Source organism: Hetaerina americana, unplaced genomic scaffold (genome assembly GCF_022747635.1).
Source record: "Hetaerina americana unplaced genomic scaffold, ioHetAmer1.1.p SCAF_5, whole genome shotgun sequence".
Lineage (NCBI taxonomy): Eukaryota > Metazoa > Arthropoda > Insecta > Odonata > Calopterygidae > Hetaerina > Hetaerina americana.
Genome location: NW_027287095.1, coordinates 66,626,445 through 66,648,032, shown reverse-complemented (window position 1 = coordinate 66,648,032; position 21,588 = coordinate 66,626,445). Strand labels below are relative to the sequence as shown.

The 21,588-nt window shown below is 37.5% G+C and overlaps 2 protein-coding genes across 2 annotated transcripts in view; one reads left to right on the top strand and one right to left on the bottom strand.

The window, feature by feature from the left end:
• The window catches only part of LOC139694361 (long-chain fatty acid transport protein 1-like), a 91,201-nt gene extending 80,249 nt beyond the window's left edge, over nucleotides 1-10,952 (bottom strand). The window contains exon 1 of the mRNA XM_071592863.1: nucleotides 10,311-10,952. Within this exon, the coding sequence (XP_071448964.1) occupies nucleotides 10,311-10,495 (185 nt within the window). The 5' untranslated portion in view covers nucleotides 10,496-10,952. The remainder of the gene's footprint in view (nucleotides 1-10,310) is intronic.
• A 127-nt stretch (nucleotides 10,953-11,079) lies between these two features.
• Nucleotides 11,080-20,608, top strand: LOC139694090 (uncharacterized). The gene is made up of 4 exons (XM_071592516.1): nucleotides 11,080-11,260; nucleotides 11,339-12,112; nucleotides 16,898-17,140; nucleotides 20,537-20,608. Exons 1-4 carry the CDS (start codon nucleotides 11,234-11,236, stop codon nucleotides 20,606-20,608), a joined length of 1,116 nt encoding a protein of 371 aa, XP_071448617.1. The 5' UTR covers nucleotides 11,080-11,233.
• Nucleotides 20,609-21,588: the final 980 nt, after the last annotated feature.

Genomic DNA, 21,588 nt, shown 5'->3' with positions numbered 1-21,588 from the left:
GCCATTGCCATTAGTCCTTCTCCCTCAAAGGTAGTCTCCCAACATTTTTCGGATCATCCCCATCGCAAAAATGTTGAGGCATCACCTTGCATAATAGAAAACTAAGTTCTGAAGTAAGCCTAGCATAAATTTGGACTTTGGAATAAAAAGGACCATAGGTAAACCTATTTTAATGTAACTTTATTCGGTGAACGTACATTTTACCGACCATCGTTATCCTACACGAGTTACTCTGTCAAAGATGAAATGACGAAGGCAACATCATTTTCTAACTGCCACCGAAAATGCTCAATTTTGCATTTCAGATATTCTACTTCCCCGCCCTTTGGAACGTAAAACCCACGTTGGGAAACCAGGATTAGGTTAAATAACACAAAAAACCCGATCGGAAATAATATCCATTAACGAGATATTATGATTATGGAATATTGAATTAATGACCAGCTAATCTTATGAGTACGGTGTGAGGTGTAAGTGGCAGAGGAGGTGGATGGATAATTTGGTCTACCGGTAGATTACTCCCTCCGAAATCATCCACCAATAACGGCATAGGGTACCAACATTCATGTAAATTCATCCCTCTAAATCCACGCGTCATCATGACCGTAGGGCCGGTGAACTACAGAGGACGGACGACCTTTGCTCCTTCACTCGAACGCAATGGAAACTCAATCACAAGACTGAAATAGCTTAGTCCGGCCGACGTCATCTCACGGACTTCGGCGAGTCACGTGCTCTATGAAATAAATGAACCTTTCGTGTTTACTTGCCATCGATACTGGCGCGCAAATCCTCCACTGATAGGGGACCGCGGCGTCAATTCCTGCAACGAAACTGATGACTTTTGCCTCCGCTACGCGCAGCTCCGAAATGAGCGAGACATGGGAAGGACAAGAGACATATTACGGAAGTAACAAGCGCCAGTCTACGGATTTCACTCGTTTTCAGGTGCTAACGCCATTTGTACACGTGTCAATATCGTATCTAAATCTACAAAATACCCAAGCAGAGTACCTTGCAACTGCTAAAATGCAGGCTGCCCATGACCTTCGCTCGAAAATTAACGTCAAATAAGTGCTAATAACTTCAGCTGCTGCTCATGCAAGCGATCCAAACGTTCGACGGAACAACAGCGAGTATAATAGTCTCATTAACGCCTATATATTACAATAACTTAAGTGTTTCCTATTCCGAGCCCCTGAATACACCGTAAAGGCTAATTTTGCCACAATTTACTTAGTATTCGCGACCTATTTAGTTGTTTGTTGTTCAAATCCATTCGCTGGGTATTTAAGGGAAAACAAAAGTTGACCCACTGTCATACTTCTCTCTCAGTTTGATGCTCCCTTTCTTCCAGGGCCACAGTTTACAAAGAATACTAGCTTATTTAAGCGTAGGCGTCCTGACAGGAGGGCGCTGGAGGGCTCACATACCACACATCTAAAAGCCAAATGGAATCTAAAAAAACTGATGGGAATGCATTCAATATTTTGTACTCCTATATTGGACTGAATCTATTGCGTGCTGTCAGGTCATCAGCATTGATTAATGTAATCTACGAGGAAAAGAGTAACACATATTCATTAGCTACTTATTACCATTAGCTTAAGTACTATATCACATTCCTCTCGAATAAAGAGTACAACTATCAACTAGATTTGATTTAAAAGACTAAAAGAACTGGCTTGAAAACACTAACAAAAACTAATACAAGATATTATCATTTACCTTTCATTTCTGTTAATCACATTTTACTGGAAATCATTCCTTGGATAAATATTCCAATCATAATTTAAATATCTCTTAGCTTCCCCATTCTGGTACATTCAATGTATCAACTAATCACATTTCGTCTGGGCTACGTTTTCTATGACCTCATCAGCCATAAAACTTCTTTGCTTGACGCTGCGTGGCCAATCCTGGTAACCTTTGGATATTTGCCCATACATAAAATCCCAAGAGTAAAGTTCTTCAACGAGAAAAGAGTTTTATTCCACACCTATCTTTCATTTCTTTACTGTATTTTTAAAAGACGTGACGCAATTACAGCCTAAAGATTATATAATAGTTGCAAAACTTCCGAGGTGCCACCACGTCTTTGGTTTGCCATTATAGCCGCACTTATTAGAAAGGATACGCAGATAAAAATAAATTTAGGATGACGGTGAAGCAGCGAAACAATCTTTGAGTAGGAAAAGAGGTCATTTCTGAATACAATCTCCGATAGGCGAAGGCTGTAGCAAGCATGGCAAACAAAGCGTCTTTTCAAACGTGTTACATGGGCTCGGAGTACTTGATAATGATCAAATTGTCATGCCGTTCTAAATTTTTCCGTATTTAGGATTATATTATAACTAACTAATGCTACGGAAGAGAGCTTTCTTCTCGTGTCAGCTTCGTCGAATTGATGTAGATAGGTCAGCGCGGGAAGATCTTTTCTATAAGTGAAGTGCAAACAGAATTTCATAATAGGCAAAATTTAATTTTGGACACTGACTTCTCTATGGGAGGCACGATTACTGTCAGATTCTGTCAATAATGTCGCCAACTTACATTCTTCATTTTCGCATTGTTCTTCCAAGTTGCATGCTGCAATCAATCGGTATTTCTTAAACCTGAGGGCTTCATTCATCCTAATAAGGAGATGCACGATGAGTTGAGAAAAGAAACCAAGGAAGAATGATAACTCACACGAGATGTGAAAGAAACATGGTGCTAAGAGCAGTGGCCTGACACCCAGGAATTTTTAAGCCAAAGAAAACAAGTAAAACTGGAGGCACTGCAAAAAAATATTAAATAATAATGCGAACAAAACTAAAAAAAAGATCCAAACCATGAGAGATATTGTACCAAAGTTTTTCATGGAACCGAAAGCAAATTAATGAGGGTGGATTAAATGCATGGATGAATTTAGCGGCAAGAGTTCGTATACAGAATAAATGTGGAAGTGGATTGGGTAAGATTGAGACCAAAAGTACTACAATGCGAGTGGGTAAAAGTTTATTAGGAAATTAAATCAAAGACAATGGTCAGAATAGAAGATATTCCAGCAATTTAACTACAGATTTTAGAACAAAAATAATAGGAAGAAAGTTTTTTTTCTCATCCGCAGCAGCGACGATGAATCAGTTTGACCACTACGAGCCATTTTAAATCCCCTCGAAGATATGAGTAAATCTTAATTATAATATGAGTAAAGCTTAATGGGAGAACACTACGTCCACAAGCTAGATTTTTCCTGCGGGAGAGGTGACTCAGGAAGTAATTGTTTGAAGGGGCAAATGGCTATCTGAAGGAAGATAAGTTTAAAAACGGGATGGTATGCATAACGCAATAGAAGTAACAAGAGCATGATGAGAAAGGAATTCTGAACAAAAGTTACCCCTCTAGTGAAGTTTTCGCGAATTTTCCCCTGGGTCAGGGTTTCAGAAGCTGACATTTCGATGGCGAAGCTAGCCATAGAACTGGAATCGTGCGCCGGGCAAGCACCAAATCTTACATCAGTAACCTTTACTTCCTTCGGAGATCTTGAAAAGACTCTCAGCAGAGATGATAAATGTAAGAAGAATGTACAGGTTATTAGTGGATTGAATTGAGCGGATTATTTGAAATCTCTGAATGCACCAGGCAGAACTAGTAAGGGTGGAGAATGGTGAATCTAAAAGGAGAAAACATAGTCATTTGCTCAAACAGATAGGAGTGAAATATCATTATGATAGTTCGTTATTATGTAGTGTAAATACAAATTAGCTTTTCAATCAAAGAAAATCTCCGACTTCTATCTTGCACGTAGCACATATATCTACCCATCATAGAGGCATAGGAAGAACTGGAAATAGGAATAAAAGTCGGCGGGGATTTCGTAAAATCAGTTAGGTTTGTTGATGATATCAAGCTTGAGTTTGTCAGTCAGCCAAGGGGACGGCGTTGCAAACTCTGCTGAGCGTACTGGAAAGTCAGTGCGATATTCAAGGGAAGATAGTTTGCATATATAAGTAAAACAAAGATTATGCGGTTTTCTGGGAGGAAAAAAGCTAAGCTAAACGTTAAAATAGAAGGGAAAAAACTAGAGCATGAGGAAGAGTTTACATAACTCGGAAATATTTTGAACCATTATGTAAATTATGTAGAGACGCAAGGAGATGAATAACGTTAGGCAAAGAAGATTTCACAAGAAGGGAGTCGATGACAGGGACTTTGAGTAAGGATGTTAAGAGAAGGCTCGCCACAAATTTGATTTGGAGCGTGGTTTTGTACGGCGCGGAAACATTGCCATTGAAGCATGATGATAGGCGGACATTGGAGTTTTTTTGAAATGTGGATGTGGATATGGATGGAAGAGGTGAAGTGAACTGAAAGGAAAACAAACGAGGAAGGCATGATGGGGTAAGAGAGAGGATTGTTGGGAAAAACCTAAATGAAGCAGGCAAGAAGGATGCAGAGCATTCTGATAGTCAATGGGATGTTGAAAATTGTGATAGAAGGGAGAATGTTAGGCAAGCGAGGAAGAGGCAGGAACAGTGGAAGAGGGGCCTATTGTAAGGCTTGGATGTCAGGTTGTGTTCTGTTAAGAGAGGAAAGGAAATCGTCGCTGTACCATTTGGTAGCCTGCGTCCATCAAAAACTTACATTAACCAGTAGATTACCGAAAATAATAAATACATATACAGTATACACCTGTGTATGTTTATACCTGTACATGTGTGTACATGCATATGTATTTATATGCATAGTATTCTGTATTTTATAGGTCTCGCATACCGGCGTTAACACCGAAGTTAACTAATTTATTATCAGCATTTTACTCCAAAGATTGGTTAACTGCAGCCCCCCACTCATCCCTTTCTCATGCTAACTACCTTGGATACCCTGGCTGCTCTTCCGTGTTAAATCCCTCTTTACTTGGATTTACTGTATAATTTGCCTGGCTACACTACATTACTCGTTCTTATTTTCCTCACAATATCTCTCTTTTGTGGATCTAATGGTAGGTATGCCTAATCCAACTGGTTTTTCTTTCCCTTAAAGTACGCCGTGTATCCTTTTCCTCTTCTCCATCATATGCCCTCATTTTCTCCTGATCTGTCCATGCGCCAGTTTTCGAAGACTTCTGAGATCTGTTCTTTCAATGGCCAAGCCTCCTGCGCAAGGAGTGCCACTTTCCGCACGAATACTTCCACGCTTTGGTTGTAAGCTTAAAACCTTGGAGTAAAGTAGTTAAACTCCTTGTGGCAAAAGCTTTTCTAGATGAGATAATCTCCGTTTGATAACTTCTGAGCTCCTTTCATCCCATGCTATACTACCGCCGAAGCAAGCAAAATTTTACTCGCTCCAAGTTCTATCTTCCTAACGCAACGTATTCCCGCATATTAACCCTTTATAATACCAGGATTTTAGTTAGCCTATTGTTGATTTTCATGTTCTATTTATAACTACTGTTTCATTACTTCATCCATTTCTGTTCAGATATGCCCTCAGATCTTATGTGGCATCGACTATTACTCCGTTTCCATCTGCGGAACGGAGCATATTAACCTTTCCCCGGGATATCTCAAACCCTTTGAAGCCTTTTCACTTTTTTTGTGGTCTCTCTCTCTGTGTGTATACCGAAATACCTGCGTACTTGTTACAAGCAAAATCACTCGATTTCCTTCTCTCGAAAGAGATATCGGTGGATCACTCCGACTGTTGCAAAATATTTGCCAAACGCAGGATTGGCCCCGCAATGAGTTAGAAACATCGAGTCAAAACTGGGAAACATTAAAATGTTCGAGAATCGGCGACTGTAAATTTCATTCGGCGAAAAGTGGCAAAAGTAAATGAGGAATTGCATGATAAGGGCATCCATTTAACGAAAACATTTTTCAAAGATTTCGAGAGACGAGTATTTGTCAAAGATAGACAATGTACCGTGAACGCAAGAGACTTTTACCATCAAGGATGGTAAAAAGTAAACGTGGAGCATAGTGTGAAAAGATGGATACATCGTTCCAAATTTTCTACAGAATGGTAATCGCTAGAATTTAAATGCAACTATGCCCGGTAATATCCTTCTGACGTCTTGCGCCAGTGAAAATCGGATTTATCACCAAGGATGGAAGTCGAAAGCTATCCTTAAAAAAAAATATGCGTAAATTGAATGCAACTGCGGTATCTCTGCCCAGAGTAATAATGTTTAGGCAATGCCTGTGGTTTACCGCGCATAATTAAAACATTAAAACGGAAGAATAGATTAAATGAGTATTGGAAGAGTAAAAATGTCTTTGACTCGTCAGAACTAAAAGATAGAAAACAGAGAATAGCAATAACCGGCAGGACTCGGCTTATTCCGTAAGGTTGCGTGAGGTGCGTTAGGGGTAAGCGAAGAGGAGATCTCCGATAACGCTTCCGCGTGCACGCACACTTTCAACGTCATATCTCAATTAGCTCATCCGACTCAACGTTAAGTTTACAAGGAGTTACTGCCGATCCTCGAGAATTTAGGAACTGATTTCTACGCTTTATCGAATGGATATACTAATCATTGCCGAAATGTTAATGTTTTTGTTTTAATAATACTTTCCAGCGAAACTCCGAGGCATTCCATGTTTATTTTTACTGCTAAAAAACTTTTGCTGACTCAAAGAAAATTTTTACGGCCATTTCAATTAACAGCGCCCATACTTCGATGGATATTGCACATCTGCACGTCGATACATTTGCATAAACCTGGGAGGTGTTAAAAAACGCGGCGCTATAAAGTTTTCCATAAATAAATGAGGAAAGGAACAAAAGGATCATGTCGCTATTTCAAAATGGTAATCATGATGTGCGTTGATTTACACAGCCTTGAAACTAAAAGGCAAACCAGTCAAGCCTGGTCGGCCTGGTTATAGACCGTAAAAATACACGATGTGATGATGTTTTTAATTCAACCCAACTCTCATAAGTATCTCATTTCCACAAAGAGGCTTGTCTCTTCCATGAGGTTAGTATATGCTTGATCGCACCACTCCCAAGACCTAATCAATAAGCAATATATTATTTTAATGAGAGACTAGCGAAAATATCTGATGACGGCAAACCGGAAGAAAGTTAACTTCAATGAATCTTCGATAGCGCGTTGAAACATTACCATTAGATAAAAAAGGACCGCAGGAATTCTTCCTGCGAGGTATGCAGTTACGTAATCAACGTGACCTTTCGTACATCTACCTTTAGGATAAGAATCTAAAACGCCATTGCTATACATAAAATATAACATTTCTTTAAAGGTATAATGTGAGATTTTACGCATAAAATATGTTGAGTTGAAGAGGTCAATTGTAATAAGGGTTATAAAGCTTAGTTCCGCGCAGGGCGAAGTTTATACATGTACCGATGAGCCTTTCCTACACCCTCTCCCACAATGGACCAGGTCACCCGAAGATTTCAGTCAACTTTTCAAATAAATTAGTTTTAAAAAGTTGATTGCATTTATCTCATATGCGTGCAATGTTAAACTTCAAGGTTTTCGGGGTCTCTCATTTTGACTACGATATGAAACTTAGGAAAACATACAGGGGTATCTACATTTAGTAGAATGTCCAACACGCGTAAGCATGTTCGTACTCTTATGAACATTTCGTTTTCTTTACAGACTTTCTCACTTCAAATCTCACGCATGAACCCATGTACTAAGACTTGCACGACACTAGACAGAAAATCCTACGACGGAGCACAACATTACCTCACGAGAGAAGTATCTGCGCGTGGTTGGCTACAGAAGGACTAATGGAAATAGGACAGACGTGCACAGGCAAGACGATTGTTATCTAACGCAACCGCCCATAGTCTAAGCGCATTTGATTTCACGGAATCTCTAGGCGTCTCAATTAATACTATATGTGCTGGGGGTAAATGTTTCGTGGACCTCTGGTGCACCTAGAGAAATCCTTGGCACACCCTATTTACGTTCATACACAGTTTAAATGAGAGAAAAAACCGCGCCGGGGTTAAAGGACTTACAAAATAGGAATGAATGGGGAAAATTGAGAGACTTCGCATTTTATGATAAACTAAGAAATTTTGAAGACCAAAACTCCTATTTACCATTCTCGAAACTCCACAATCTGCTGATTGCATGCATTATTGTGACTTCTCTCTTAATGCATTAACTGCCGCAATCGGATAATCAGGCATACGAATGGCTAGCACATATAGGTACAATTGTTTCGCATAATCGACTTACTATTGAGATTCAGCAACAGTTCAAAACGTAGAACAGACATGATGTATTAATAAGGCGAATCTATAACGTTTGGTGAATGATCGATTATTTATTTTCAATGCATCATGCATCTCTTGAGAAATGCGCAGAGTGAGGGCAAAGCAATAAATATACATATATACTCTATATATACACACACACAGTTGCTTTGCTCAGAGGATTACCCCATTTGTAATTTTCCAGCTCACTGGAACATTTGGAAGGTTATTCCATCTTGCTAACCGAAGCATAATTGATATCAACAAAAAGGTAACTTTCGAATGATGGAGAAGTGTAATAGACATTTTCTCGCATTAGTCCAGTGGGAAACAGACGTTTAAAGAGGGCCAACTGCCACCTACGGCTGCAGTTTTTCTCTGCAAGATGTGCATATGTATACATTCCCGTGCCACTTAATTCTCCCAGGACAAGACAAGGGCGTTTAATGGAGAAGGGATACTTTTTCTGCCATTGAAAGCTGTATAAGTGCTGTCCGAAGGAGCCCTCGATTTCTTCAACGCTATCCGTTACCCATCCTATGGTTTACTTTAGACAACATTATCTTTCTCTTTATAATGTCAATAGTATCGTAAATGGTCACCGTCTCTTTCCTGCGACATACTACACAGACGGTATCGGTCTACAGCTCAAGGTAACCATGTGGGAAAATAGGCAATAAACTATTAAGTTACGCGTAAATGAGGAAACTTTACGCGACTGGGACAATGCATACAACAAACTAATACATATGTATGGGTCGAACATTTTTAAACTGAATGACTAACTCTGTAACCAAATTTCAAGGAATTATTAGAGAGTTGAGAAAAACTTTAAGACAGCATAGTCTAAAGAGACCTTGCATGAAACAGATGAGCAGATGCCACGGATAAACGCACCAGCTTCACTTTGGAAACGAAAAATATATTTACAAATATGAATCTATTTAACTAATATTAAAATACGAAAATAATTACTCTTTAAAATTCATTGAGTGACATATTCGACTTGTATGTTCGAAAATTATATTTTTTCTATAATTTTCCACAAGTATTAGGCTTGGCAAAATTAATCTCTCGTCCTCTCCTAATTGTTGAAGAAATTACTAAAAAATTGGATCACCTACTGTTGCTTATGTTTGCGGTAGGGAAAAACGGTGACATCATGTAAAAGTATGCAGCGATTTATAAGTACAGATATTGGAAGGTATTCCCGAACACTGTCATAGCTAGGGCCGGAAATTAAAAGCCTTTCTAATGCTACGGCCATCCTGGAGCCGCCCTTGTTACGCCGCTTCTTGAGAGGGGGGGTGGTTATCGTCTCTTCCTTTCTATGCTACGAGAAAGCCCGTATCTGCCTCATTCATCACTTGTGAACCTTCTACACTTGACATAGAGCCCTCCTCGTCTATCCCGTCTCAGTGTCACTCCTCAAAGCTCTACTCACTCTAAATGAGGCGTTATTATTGCGCCACCGCAAACCAAATTACTTTGGTCACAGAACGGAAAGTAGGTGACCCAGGGCTGGGTCGTCAGGCAACACGACGGGAACATCGCTCTACAGAGATGAATTTACATGGTAAAAATGAGAAATTGGGTCAGTTATCTGGAAATAAGTGTCTGCACAATGAATGCTTTAAAAAATGGAAACATTTTCTTTTCGATCCTGTTGCAGGGTAAATGGTTCCAGTTGAAAATGGATTCTGGTAGAAAATAATTTTTTGCCAGGAAATGATAAATTGGACCTTTGATGTATTATCTTGAAGGGTCATTTTGCTGGGCGAAGATTCGTCTATTACTAATTGACCCAAAGTTAAGGTCGGATTCAAATTAGAGGGAGTCAAATTCTGGGGCCCTTCAGGAGGGAAGCTGTGGATTACCCATAGTGGAATTGCAGGCGTTGACGGGGCGGAGCTCGAGCACTAAGAGGACGATCAAGCCCCTACAGCGTCCGTGTAATTTGATTCCATGAAAAGTACCGTTCAGATGGTACTCGGGGACATACGGGAAAACGAGAAAGTTACAAATGACATGCGAAAATATTCTTAAGATTGAACTTTTTAAGAGTAAAAACAACATTGACTCACTGTATATCTCGCGGTAGCGTCTTGTAAAGTATGTAGAACCACCTGTAGCGTCGCCCAGTCGCGATGAAGGTAGCAGCAGCAAGCGCGAAAACTTGTACAGCGATGGAAGATCCGAAAAGATACCACATTGCGATGAAGAGAAGGAGAAACATCCTTACAACGGACCAAGCACTTCGCTGATACATGATGATGGTTAATCGGGTGGAATTTCACAGTACCGCTTCTGCTGCTCGGTTAGTTGTGAGTCCTCCCGGCGAGGGGACTGACGTTATTGTGACTGGGAGGAAGAGAGGGGAGGGCTGCCTATGGCAGGAGCAAGAGAGGGGAAGTGCGTAAACCAAAACGACGAATTGTATGGTCCGTAGTAATACGATGATAATTTCAACAAAAATAGACTCAAGTAGCATGAATGAATCACTCCATGTGTAGCCTCTCCTCGTTCTTCACTCACCATCCCCAAAATTCCAACAAATAAAATTTCACCAATAAATGCATGTCAAAGCGCATTACTTAATTTCGATGGGTCCATCACTTTTCTCATTTAGTGAACGAAATGTGTAAGTGGCGCAATTGATAAATAACTAAATAAACACTATATGTAAGAAATTTTGGGGTCGAACAGGTTGCGAATCTTTTACGAAACCAAAACACCAAACACAAACTTTCGCCGCTTATGGCGAACTATTTGTTATGATAAAATTTCGTTTGTCAACTGTTAGGAAAGCGCGGTCATGGCATAAGTTGGGCATCTCTATATGGTGCTCAGAAACACAATTTTGTGAGATTCCTATGAAACTGGTAATATTTCGTTAAGTCTATTTCCTCACTAGTGACATATATGTATATTTTAGCCACATAAATGAGAGGTTTCTACCTGTAGTGAGCATTTTAATCAGATATATAGGCATGTAAATTAATGCAGAATGAAGAGGAACAATCTAGCTTTTAAGGTGAGTTGAATTTTATTAAAAAAGCAGTCTAATAAAGTGTTGGTGTATGATATTAAGGGTATCTGGTTCATTTTTCAGGGATGGAAAAGTTGTATGGATGGTTTCACCTCTGAAGACACTATGAAACAAGAAACCAATCTACAATTCACCCCGGAATGTGACAGCACGGTGGAAATCTTATGGAGCTCCTCATCGGACGAAGAAAGTGCCAAAGTGAAAAGTAAAAGGAAGAAAGTTGTCACTCGACTGAATTTTGATGAGTGCATCAGTCATGCATCTGGACCTGCCACTCCTTTGTATTCAAGGCATTTAGAAAAAGTCGAGACGGTTGTTACAGAAAACACATGTCAAAAGTCTTTGGGCCAGGAAGTTTATGACTCTTTTGGTTCTCCGAAAAAAGAAAATTTGATGTTACCTGCAGATGTTAATTTACCCTCCTCGCCAGTGATCATGCGAAGGAAGCGTAGACGATCATTGTACGATGCTCCTGTTTCACCAGTAATAGAAAGAAAGTTTATGAAAAAAATTAGAAAAGTATCCCCTGGCCCTGTGAACTCCCCTAGCAATTTTGTCAGGCATAGATTAGAAAACAAACTTGCGCTTGATAGTAGTATTTGTTCCAGTGGAGATATGATGACTCCTTTCAAAGAAGACGAAACCTTTCAAACCACTAGTATCACACCGGATTTGGAAAATATGAACCTAAACTCTTTAAAACAGAAGCCCAAGATTACAAGTCCTATTGAAAGGAAACTTTCAATTTTGGCTACCACTCCACCTATCATAGAGGCTGTTTCTTCCCAAGATATTTTGGAAAATACTGGAAGTGATGATTTATTTAAAATTAAGGAGGTAGGTAGCATCTAAAATATATTAAACTCTAACTTTGATGATTTTCGGACAAAAGTTAACTTAAAATTTCTACCCAAAATCTTCTCCAAGTTAAGGTTCAATGGAAATATAGTGGTTCAGCCTAACACTACAAATCAATTTGAGAATAGGTCTTATTTACAGTGTAATCATTTTTCTCCAGAGTTACATATTAAGAGGTTCTTATGTGGGGCAGTCTGGTTTGCAAGGATGAAAGGGCATATATTGGAGCTTCGATTGTGCAACACGTGCATTGCTTTTATTTAAAATGCATATAAAAGATCGTTAAAAATATTATTGTTTTTAAAATGTACTTATTTACATGTATAACTGACAAAGGCTGGGAAAGTAATGTTTAATCTTGTTAGATATGTGTCTTGTAACAACTGAAGTCAGCTTTGTGTTGCCAGGGCATATATTTCTGGCAGCTATTATCTTCATTTTACTCATTTCACTGACAAAATGCTGTGATCTTTTATTTTTTCAGCACTTATGTACATAGTATACTCCAGTTGATGTACACTTTTGTCTGTGCAATAATAGCATGATGTTCTTCTTATATGCATCTCTGGTATTTTTCTTTATGAATTCAAACATTTTATTTCATAGGAGTGTATGAAAAGTTTTATTGAATGTGATTCTGATAAATTTGTGCATGTGAAAAACTGCCGAATGATGTAGACAATTTTTTATGATATTGCTTCTTTTCAACATTTTGAAGTGTGTTGTCAATACTTCTTTTCCTGGAAAGATGTTAAATTCTTACAAAAATTTTTATTGTGATTATGGAGCCCTTCTTAGCCTTCGTTAGTGAATAACTTTAACCCCCGCCCAGAATTCCCCTAGTATATTCGGAGCCATTTAACTTTATCAAAACATTTCCCTTTATCCAAAGTAGAGTCCAGATCTATTATGACAGTGAAAGGGACTGAAGATTTTCTCAAAATGAGTTAATTTATTGCTTTTCGCTCTTTCTCTCTGACTTTGATACTACTAATTGAAAAGGCTGTAAAAACATCTAAATCAAGCAGATGTTTAAATTGCTGAAAATTGTTTGTAAAAGAATCTTAAGTATTTTTTCCACGTTGAAAAAAATTGGTTCACTTGTGAAGATTTGAAATTATGTAATGTTTTGTACTGCTAACGAAAGTTTGCACCGGCAAGCTTTCCATGGCATTTCTCTTCCTATGTAATCTGAGAATCCATATAATTAGGGCAAAGAGATGAGGGAGGCTTGGGAGTTTGCAGAATTGAAACAAAAAGCCTGATATAGTTTGCACTCGGGGAGTAAAGCATGCCTTTTTACACCAAAGGTCTAATAGAAGCATTTCCCTATCTGCCCTTCTCTTGCCTTCTGTGCCATTGGGAAACATTCTTTGGATAACTAAGGGCCTTACCACTTCTACTCTTTGTGTTTTTGGAGATTTCTGTTGCACCATTAGCTTGAAGAATTAATCCTTAAGAATAACTTATAGGAATAAATGAGATTTGGAGGAAAAAAATGGTTCCAAAATCTCTGTAAGTTCTGACTAAAGACTTTGCTATTGACTGGAATGTAAAGGCAGTGGACAAAAGAAATTGCTTGGGTGTTGGTAAGGTCATACAGGGATAGTGTAACTGTAGTTCATAGTCCATGATTACACAGTTCTGCCTCTGCTCATTCTGGTTTAAGGTTCTGTAATACAGTTGATTTTAATCCTGATGTGTTACTCAAATGCCTAATTTCCAGCCAACATTTATCTCTCCTCCAAAGAGCCATTATAGCTGTCTTGTTATGACTGTGCCTGTTATGTATGAGCTTGACTGAATCCACTTGGCTATTGGATTTGTTTTCGTTCACTCCTGTTAGTCTGTTTATAAACATATCATGAAGGTTTTGTAAATCTCTCTCCTTAATTCCTACCATATTCTGATTGATTTTTAGCTGGATTGATATTTAATATATAAGAATATGGTCATTGTTTATGTATTCATGCCACCAAGCAATCATAAGGAGGAAGAAGTCAATTGGATATACGATCAGTTAGAGGACATAATCACATTTGCTTCTGCAGGGAAACATCCGCCAGTGATGGGGCATTGAAATGCAACGACAGGCAAAGGAAGAGATGGTACTGAGGTGGGGGACTACGGTTTAGGCACGAGAAATGACCATGGGGAAAAAGCAATTGAGTTCTGTGGGAGACTGGGATAGTACTCACCATCACTTGGTTTAGACACCACAAAAGTCATAGGTATGCGTGGAAAATGCCAGGTGACTTAGAAAGGTAGTTGGATTATATTCTGGTTAGACACAGGTTTAGGAACAGTGTGATCAATTCACACAGCTTTCTGGGAGCAGATGCGGACTCTGACCACAATTTAGTTGTTATGAAATGTAGTGTCCGTTTCAAAAAGATAGGCAGGGGCAGAGGGTTAGAAAATGGAATGTAGAAGCATTAAATGGATTGACAAGGAAGGAGAACCAGCAGGCTGTAGAGAAAATCATGGAGGATGGTAAAGAGCTGAGAACTATCGAAGAAAAATGGGAATACCTCAAAAAAGGGATATTAAAAGCTGTAAAAGAAACTAAAAGAGCTGCTAATAGGAAAAGGACAAGGAAACCATGGGTCACGGATGAGATGATTACAAAGATAAATGAGTGAAGAAGATGAAAGAATGAAAACACATAGTTGGGCAAAATGGAATACAAAGAGTTAAATAATAAAGAGTGATGGGCAACAAATAAAGCAATAGGAGCATAGCAGAAGACCCAGTGTGAGGATATGGAAAGTTTGCAGAGGAAGGGTGAAATTGGTGTACTAACAGCAAGGTTAAATCAATATCGGGAAGTAAGAAGGGAAGATCTGTGCTAACCACTAGAGATAAGTCGGGTAACATAATAGTTAAAACAGAAAAGATCCAAGAGAGATGAAAGGAATTTATAGAATAACTGTATAGTAAGGAACTTAGACCAACAAAGTTAGACACAGAAAAGGAAAATGACGTAGAGGTAGGTCCAGGTGTACTCAACGATGAGGTAGAAATGGCTTTTAGGGAGATGAAATCAAATAAGGCCATGGGGGTAGACAAAATTCCTCCGGTGCTACTAGAAGGTTTAGGAAAATGTGGGAGGAAGTCTTTATGGACTGATGCGCACTATGTATGAGGAAGAAATCTGGCTGGAAGGCTTTGTGAGATCAGTGTTCATTCCTATTCAGAAAAAGGTAAAGGCTACATCATGTGAGGACTACAGGACAATAAGTTTGATATCCCACACAGCTTAAGTTGTTCTTAGGATCATCAACAAAAGGATAGAGATTAGGACGAATGATTACTGAGGGGATGATCAGTTTGGGTTTAGGAAGGGGAGAGGCACGCGTGATGCCATAGCAGTAATGCGCTCACTAATCGAGAAGAGTATAGAAGGCAATCTGGATGTATTTGCCTGTGTCATAGATTTCAAAAAGGCATTTGCTGGGGTGAATAAATTGGAGGGACAGGAGGCTAATCCGCAACTTGTTCATGTCTCAGACTGCTCTGGTGCGAGTGGAGAACGGGGAATCCAGATGGGCAGTGTTAGGAAGAGGTGTAAGCCAGGGTCGTCCATTGTCACCAGTGCTGTTCAGCGTATATGTGAAGGATATGATTAGAGGGGCATGGGAAGAACTGGAGGTAGGAATGAAAGTTGGAGGGGAATTGATAAAATAAGTTAGGTTTGCTGATGACCAAGCTCTAATTTGTCAGTCAGCCTAGGGGTTTCAAGAATTGCTGAGTGAATTGGAAACTCAGTGCGATAGGTATAGGATGAGAATCAAAATTAATAAAACAAAGGTTATGTGATTTTCCAGAAAGAAAAAGGCAAAGTTAAACATTAAAATAGGAGGGCAAAAACTAGAGCTGGTAAAACAGTTAATGTATCTCCAAATTGTTTTTGACCCACATGGTCAAAGTTGTATGGGCATGAGGAGAAAAATTTTCCTGGGCAAAGAGGCTTTCACAAGGAGGAGGGAGTTGATGATAGGGACATTGAGTAAGGATGTAAAGGAAAGACTCATTAAAACTTTGATGTGGAGTGTAGTTATGTGCTGCAGAAACGTGGTCACTGAAGCAGGATGATAGAAGATTCTTTGACGGAATGAAGAGAGACTTGATGTAGTGTAGGTTGCTGGATTGTGCTTTGTTAAGAGTCACAAAATATTTATTAGGTAGTTATGCCCATCCAAAACCTACCTTAACCAGTAGATTACCTAATAATAATGTAAGAATATTGAAATTAATGGTATATGCATTCCATAGTAATATATGTTAGCCTAAATGAGGCAATTGTTTTCCATGTGGTACAATTTTTAAACTTCTAAACAGAATTTGTATTTGAGTCCTTTTTGCTTAGTAGTAATTAGATTTCATTCTGAATGGATTGAAAATTAATATAAATAAATGCTAAACCTTTTTCACAATTTTTCTTCATGGAATCAGCTATTATGGCCATTGAAGCCATGTAAAATCTGCTAAAATTACACTGGATGTTCTTCAGGAAGACTTGAAGTCAAAGTTAGTGTTACAGTTTCCTGTTGGATGCTAGTGTAACGGTGCATATTGTATTTTTAAAAACAGGTAATGAAAGTCATGATCTTGACTTCACAATGAACGTACTGGTCTTTCATATTTTTGACTGTGATTTTTTGTCTGATTGGGTGCATTTGATAAAAATTGATCTATAAAATTTTCTCTGAATCACACTATGACCTGAAAGTTACCAAATCATTGATAACATTTTTCTCTCAGTCTAATGATTCACAGGCTCACATGCAAATGGGATTGGAGATTGATTCATTACCTCTATCTGCTGTCATCACAATGTCTGCATCTCCCTCAATACCAGCTGATGGAGAGCAGGAAAGTGGTGTGGGTAATGTTGATCCAAGTTTTGCTATGCTCCCACTTCCAGCTGAGACACCTCATAAGAATGCATTTGATTCTGTGGAGGATCCAGAATCTGGAAGGAAAAGAAAAAGGCTTAAAAAGCAAGTATTTTCATATCCACAGCTCATAACCCGTAGTCTCTTTCATATTAGTGGTGCTCATCTCTTGCATACCAAATACAAAATCCATTTTACCACCAGGATCAATTTATGATTTCATTTCGTTTTATGTTCACTGTTATTTTTTCATTTATGGAGATATCCAGAAATGTATATGTTATTCGTTATTTATTGAATCAACCAAAACCATTATGAGGGAGATGTGTGTTGGTATGATTTACCAATATGTTAGCAGTAGGGGAAATACAGTGGAACTGTAATTGTGGTAGCTAAGGTAGTCAAATTCAGTTCTCCTTATTTAATTTTTCAAGGTTAAAGAACCTTAAAATCATCATATAATTAATGTTAATGCAATTTAGGTTGCATAATGTCATGGAAACCTAATTCTTTAGAGGTGAACCAATATATAGCCACTTAATACCTAGTACTGGTAAACCTAATTTATTTCCATGATCTTTCGAGCTCTACTTGTATGATTATTTATATAATATTTGATTGTAGAACCAGATAAATCCGAAGGGTTTAAGCATGAAGTAATATATCTATTCAAAGACAAAGAAAAGATTTGATACAATTTTAATATGGAAGTTAGAACTGTGGGGATCGAAAAATTGGTCTATAAGGCAAGAGGATGAATGTAACCTGGGAGGATTTTGAGATATGGTAATGGAGATGAATGGGGCAAATAATTAGATACGAGGACTAAGGGTGGTGGGAGAAGTTGTTAGATTGAATCCAAAGAAGGAAAAATGAGGGAGTGACTGAGACGGAGAGATAGTTGGATTTTAATGGATATTATGGAAGAGAGAATGTTAGGTAAGCATGAAAAAGGAAGAAAGGGAATATTTTTTTAGGTGGCAAGAATTCAGGTAGAAAGCATGAATAATTCAAGACAGGAATAATGTACAAAAAATGAGATGGCATCCACTTGCTACATTAGATGTAGTAGACCATTCAAAACCTACCTTAATAAGTATATTAACTTTGCATTGGTTGTAGTAGAAAATGGTAATTGGTAAAATTACTGCATCACTAGAATTAGTATTATAGTGTGTAAGGCCTTTGGAAAACATTGAATAGTCTCCCGAGGAGTAGTTCATCGTACATCTTTTTTGTGACTTTAATTAATGAAAGATGAAAATCCCTTCTAGAAAACATGAACAGGATAAATTACTCCCTGAATCAGATCTTCAAATGTGGTTTATACAACTGAGTAAATCAGTTCATCTAGACAATTTAGTGGGAAATGGAGCCTTAGATATTTAATTCAATTTATTCATTCACCATAAGCATAGAATTATGCATGGCTTTGTCAATACATGTTTTACACTTCATATCAATAAAAAAACATTATGCAAAATATCAAAACAATATGTAAAATACAAATACATACAATTTACAATTTTTTTGGGATTAATACATTTCAATTATACATTTAAAATGGTATACATTAGAAAATCATCTACACTATAGAAAATTTACATGAAAGTAGTTTTTTCACGGCACACTTGAATTTAAAGGAACTTTTGATATTTTTAATATAAGCAGGTAAATTATTGTACATAAGTATTCCCTGATGATCTATCCCTTTAATCGTTTTATTTACTCTGTGCTGACTTACATGGAATGCATTTTGGCTTCTCGTATTATGACTATGAAGATCACAATTTTTAATAAACATGTCTTGATTTTTTTTAATAAGAGACACTGTTTCAAGAATGTACATACAAGGAAGAGGTAAGATTTCTAGTTTTTCAAAAATAGCTTTACTGGGAGCTCTATTATTAGAATTAGTTATTATGCGAATAATCTTTTTTTGCATTTTAAATAATTTTGGAAGGAGACTTTTGGAGTGGTAATACAGAGTCATACTCACAGGATCAACACATGAAAGTACTGGAGTAAAGGCATTTTTCAATTAGTGCCATGGAGTTTCTGGGCTGTTAAAACTGAATGACAGCATTCAGCTGTTAAGACACCAAAATTACGTGGAAAAATAGTGAGACTTGCAGAAGAATGTAATAATTTGTCCACAGAAAGAAGAGGGCCCATGAATATGAAAAATTTTTATGGTCAAATTGATTTGAAGTCTGCATAATGGCCAAGAGGCTATATTTAAACCTAGATGCAGTTTATAAAACCAAGAGTAAAAATTTAGAAAGCCAAACATGCACTATCATCCATTATCTTCAATTTATTTCACAGATGAAGGAAATATGAAATCAGAGGAAATGATTTTAGAGTTCAGACATCGGCAAAAATGTCAGCGTGTTTCATTTTTCAGACGTATTTAATAGCTTTGGTGGTAGAGAATGGTTTGGAGCAGCATAGAAATAACTATTGGCCTATAAAATATAATATTGAGATGCACAGTTATTTTTTATATTGAAAGCAAGAGCAGCTGAAATACAAAATACAAAGGGGCTAGAGCTAATGGAATAACTAAATCCAGCGAAACTTTCTGCAAGAAAAAGCAATGATATTTTAAGATTACTACTATCAGTGCAATGTATCTTGCCTAATATAAGAAATACTTCATCAAGACAAACATCTACAGCATAGTTTTCTATAATAATGAAACCCAGTATCTGAGAGAAGTAGAGAAAATAAACTTAGGAGCAGTAAAATTTTGGCCAAGCAGGAGAATGATGAGGACTTATGCAGGAAAAGTTCTGTGAAGAGTAGGCGAAGGAGAAGCTTATTCATAACAGTATAGAACTGAAGGGTGAAATGCTTCATACATATTCTTAGACGTGGCAGATGAAGAGAGTAATGGAAGACTGAATGAATGGAGACTAACCTGGGTTACAATGTACTGAAGGACGTACGAGGTCTGTTCAAAAAGTATTGCGCATTTTGTATTTTCGTTGGTTTTGCGTATAGCATATCCTGAAAATCATTCATATATCATCCAGTTTTATGTAGATAGGAAAATTAAATGGAGAGCAGTATCACACTAATCATGAAATTAATGATGATTGAACAAAAAGTAAACATTTGGTATATTGAAGGTTATTTCTCAGATATAATGAATAGTTTCAGGCATAACTTTGTGGAATTTTTTCATAATGAATAATGCTAAAACAACACTTGGTAACTCTACATGATAAATAAGCTTTATTGCGAGCTAGGTTTCACTGTGGTGCCCCAAATCCTGGTCGCAATAAAACTTATTTTTCATGTGGAGTTACAAAGTTTTGTTTTAACATTATTTGTTATTTCTCGCATTGGTAATTTATTGATTAAGAATAGATTGGTACAGTGAGAGTATTTTAATATTACCATTCCTTCAAGGTGTGTCAAACATTAATTGCAAGATGAAATAATCATGAGGTATATTATTATTTTATTGATGTAATATTCTTTTCACATATAATTGCAGGGGTGGCCTTGCTATGCGCTTGCAGAGGCTCCTCAGTCGAGAGCAGTCATGGCAGAGAATGTGGCAACATGAAAAGATGGGGAAATCAAATTCCACTGGTGAAATATGCCTCATGTTGTCAATAAAATCACTCTGGAATGAGGCATCTAGGATATTGGTTCAGTGTAGACTGGAATCAAAACCGAAATCATCCAAGTTTGATTCAGAAAATGTGGTCCTCTTGCTCAACTCTAGTACGATAGGAGAAAGATCCATAAAGCCAGGATGCATCATCAGATTACATCCACCATGGTATTATTGTTAGATTTTATATGAATAAGATTTGTGCTAACTTAATTGCAATGCATTTTTGAAGTGAGTAATATATTCAACTACAGCATGAAAATGCTTTTGTTACCTACCCAATCACTTGGGCATTCAAGAAAATAATTTGGTTAATTGGCAAAATAATATTAAAATGTCTGCATATTCTCTCTGTATTGTTCAAATTAGTAGACTATTATCAATAATATTTTTGATGTGGGTCTAGCTCCATGAGTGCAATTTTTCCTTTTCATGTTGTACTGTTTTCAATGTTATTTTTTGTTGAATGATAAGAAATAGGACTTGATCATATTCCAGGCAAAGTTTGCTGATTAACAGCTCAACAACCCTCCTGATGGGTGCTAATTTACTGACAATGGTATCACCAACTGAAAGTCAGATTGCAGTGAAAAGTTTTGAGAAGAAAGTTGTCACCAAAACATATGATTGTCACTGCATTGATGGTAAGGAAATTTACGGGCATTTCTGGTAATAAAAAATGTGTTCAAAACTGTTGGATGGATACTTAAATATGGTAATATCTTTTTTCACATTTGATGTGTTTAGTATTCTAGGATAAGGATGCTCTTGAGTATACAAAAAGTGTACTTATAATAACATGGAATTAGAACAATTCTTATACATTTGTTTGTTCTGTATTCAAAACTTTCAGTCAATTAGGTGCCATATTTCACATTTCTATTTCATTCTTGATTTACAATTGCTTCAAAAATTTAATTTTTGTAGGT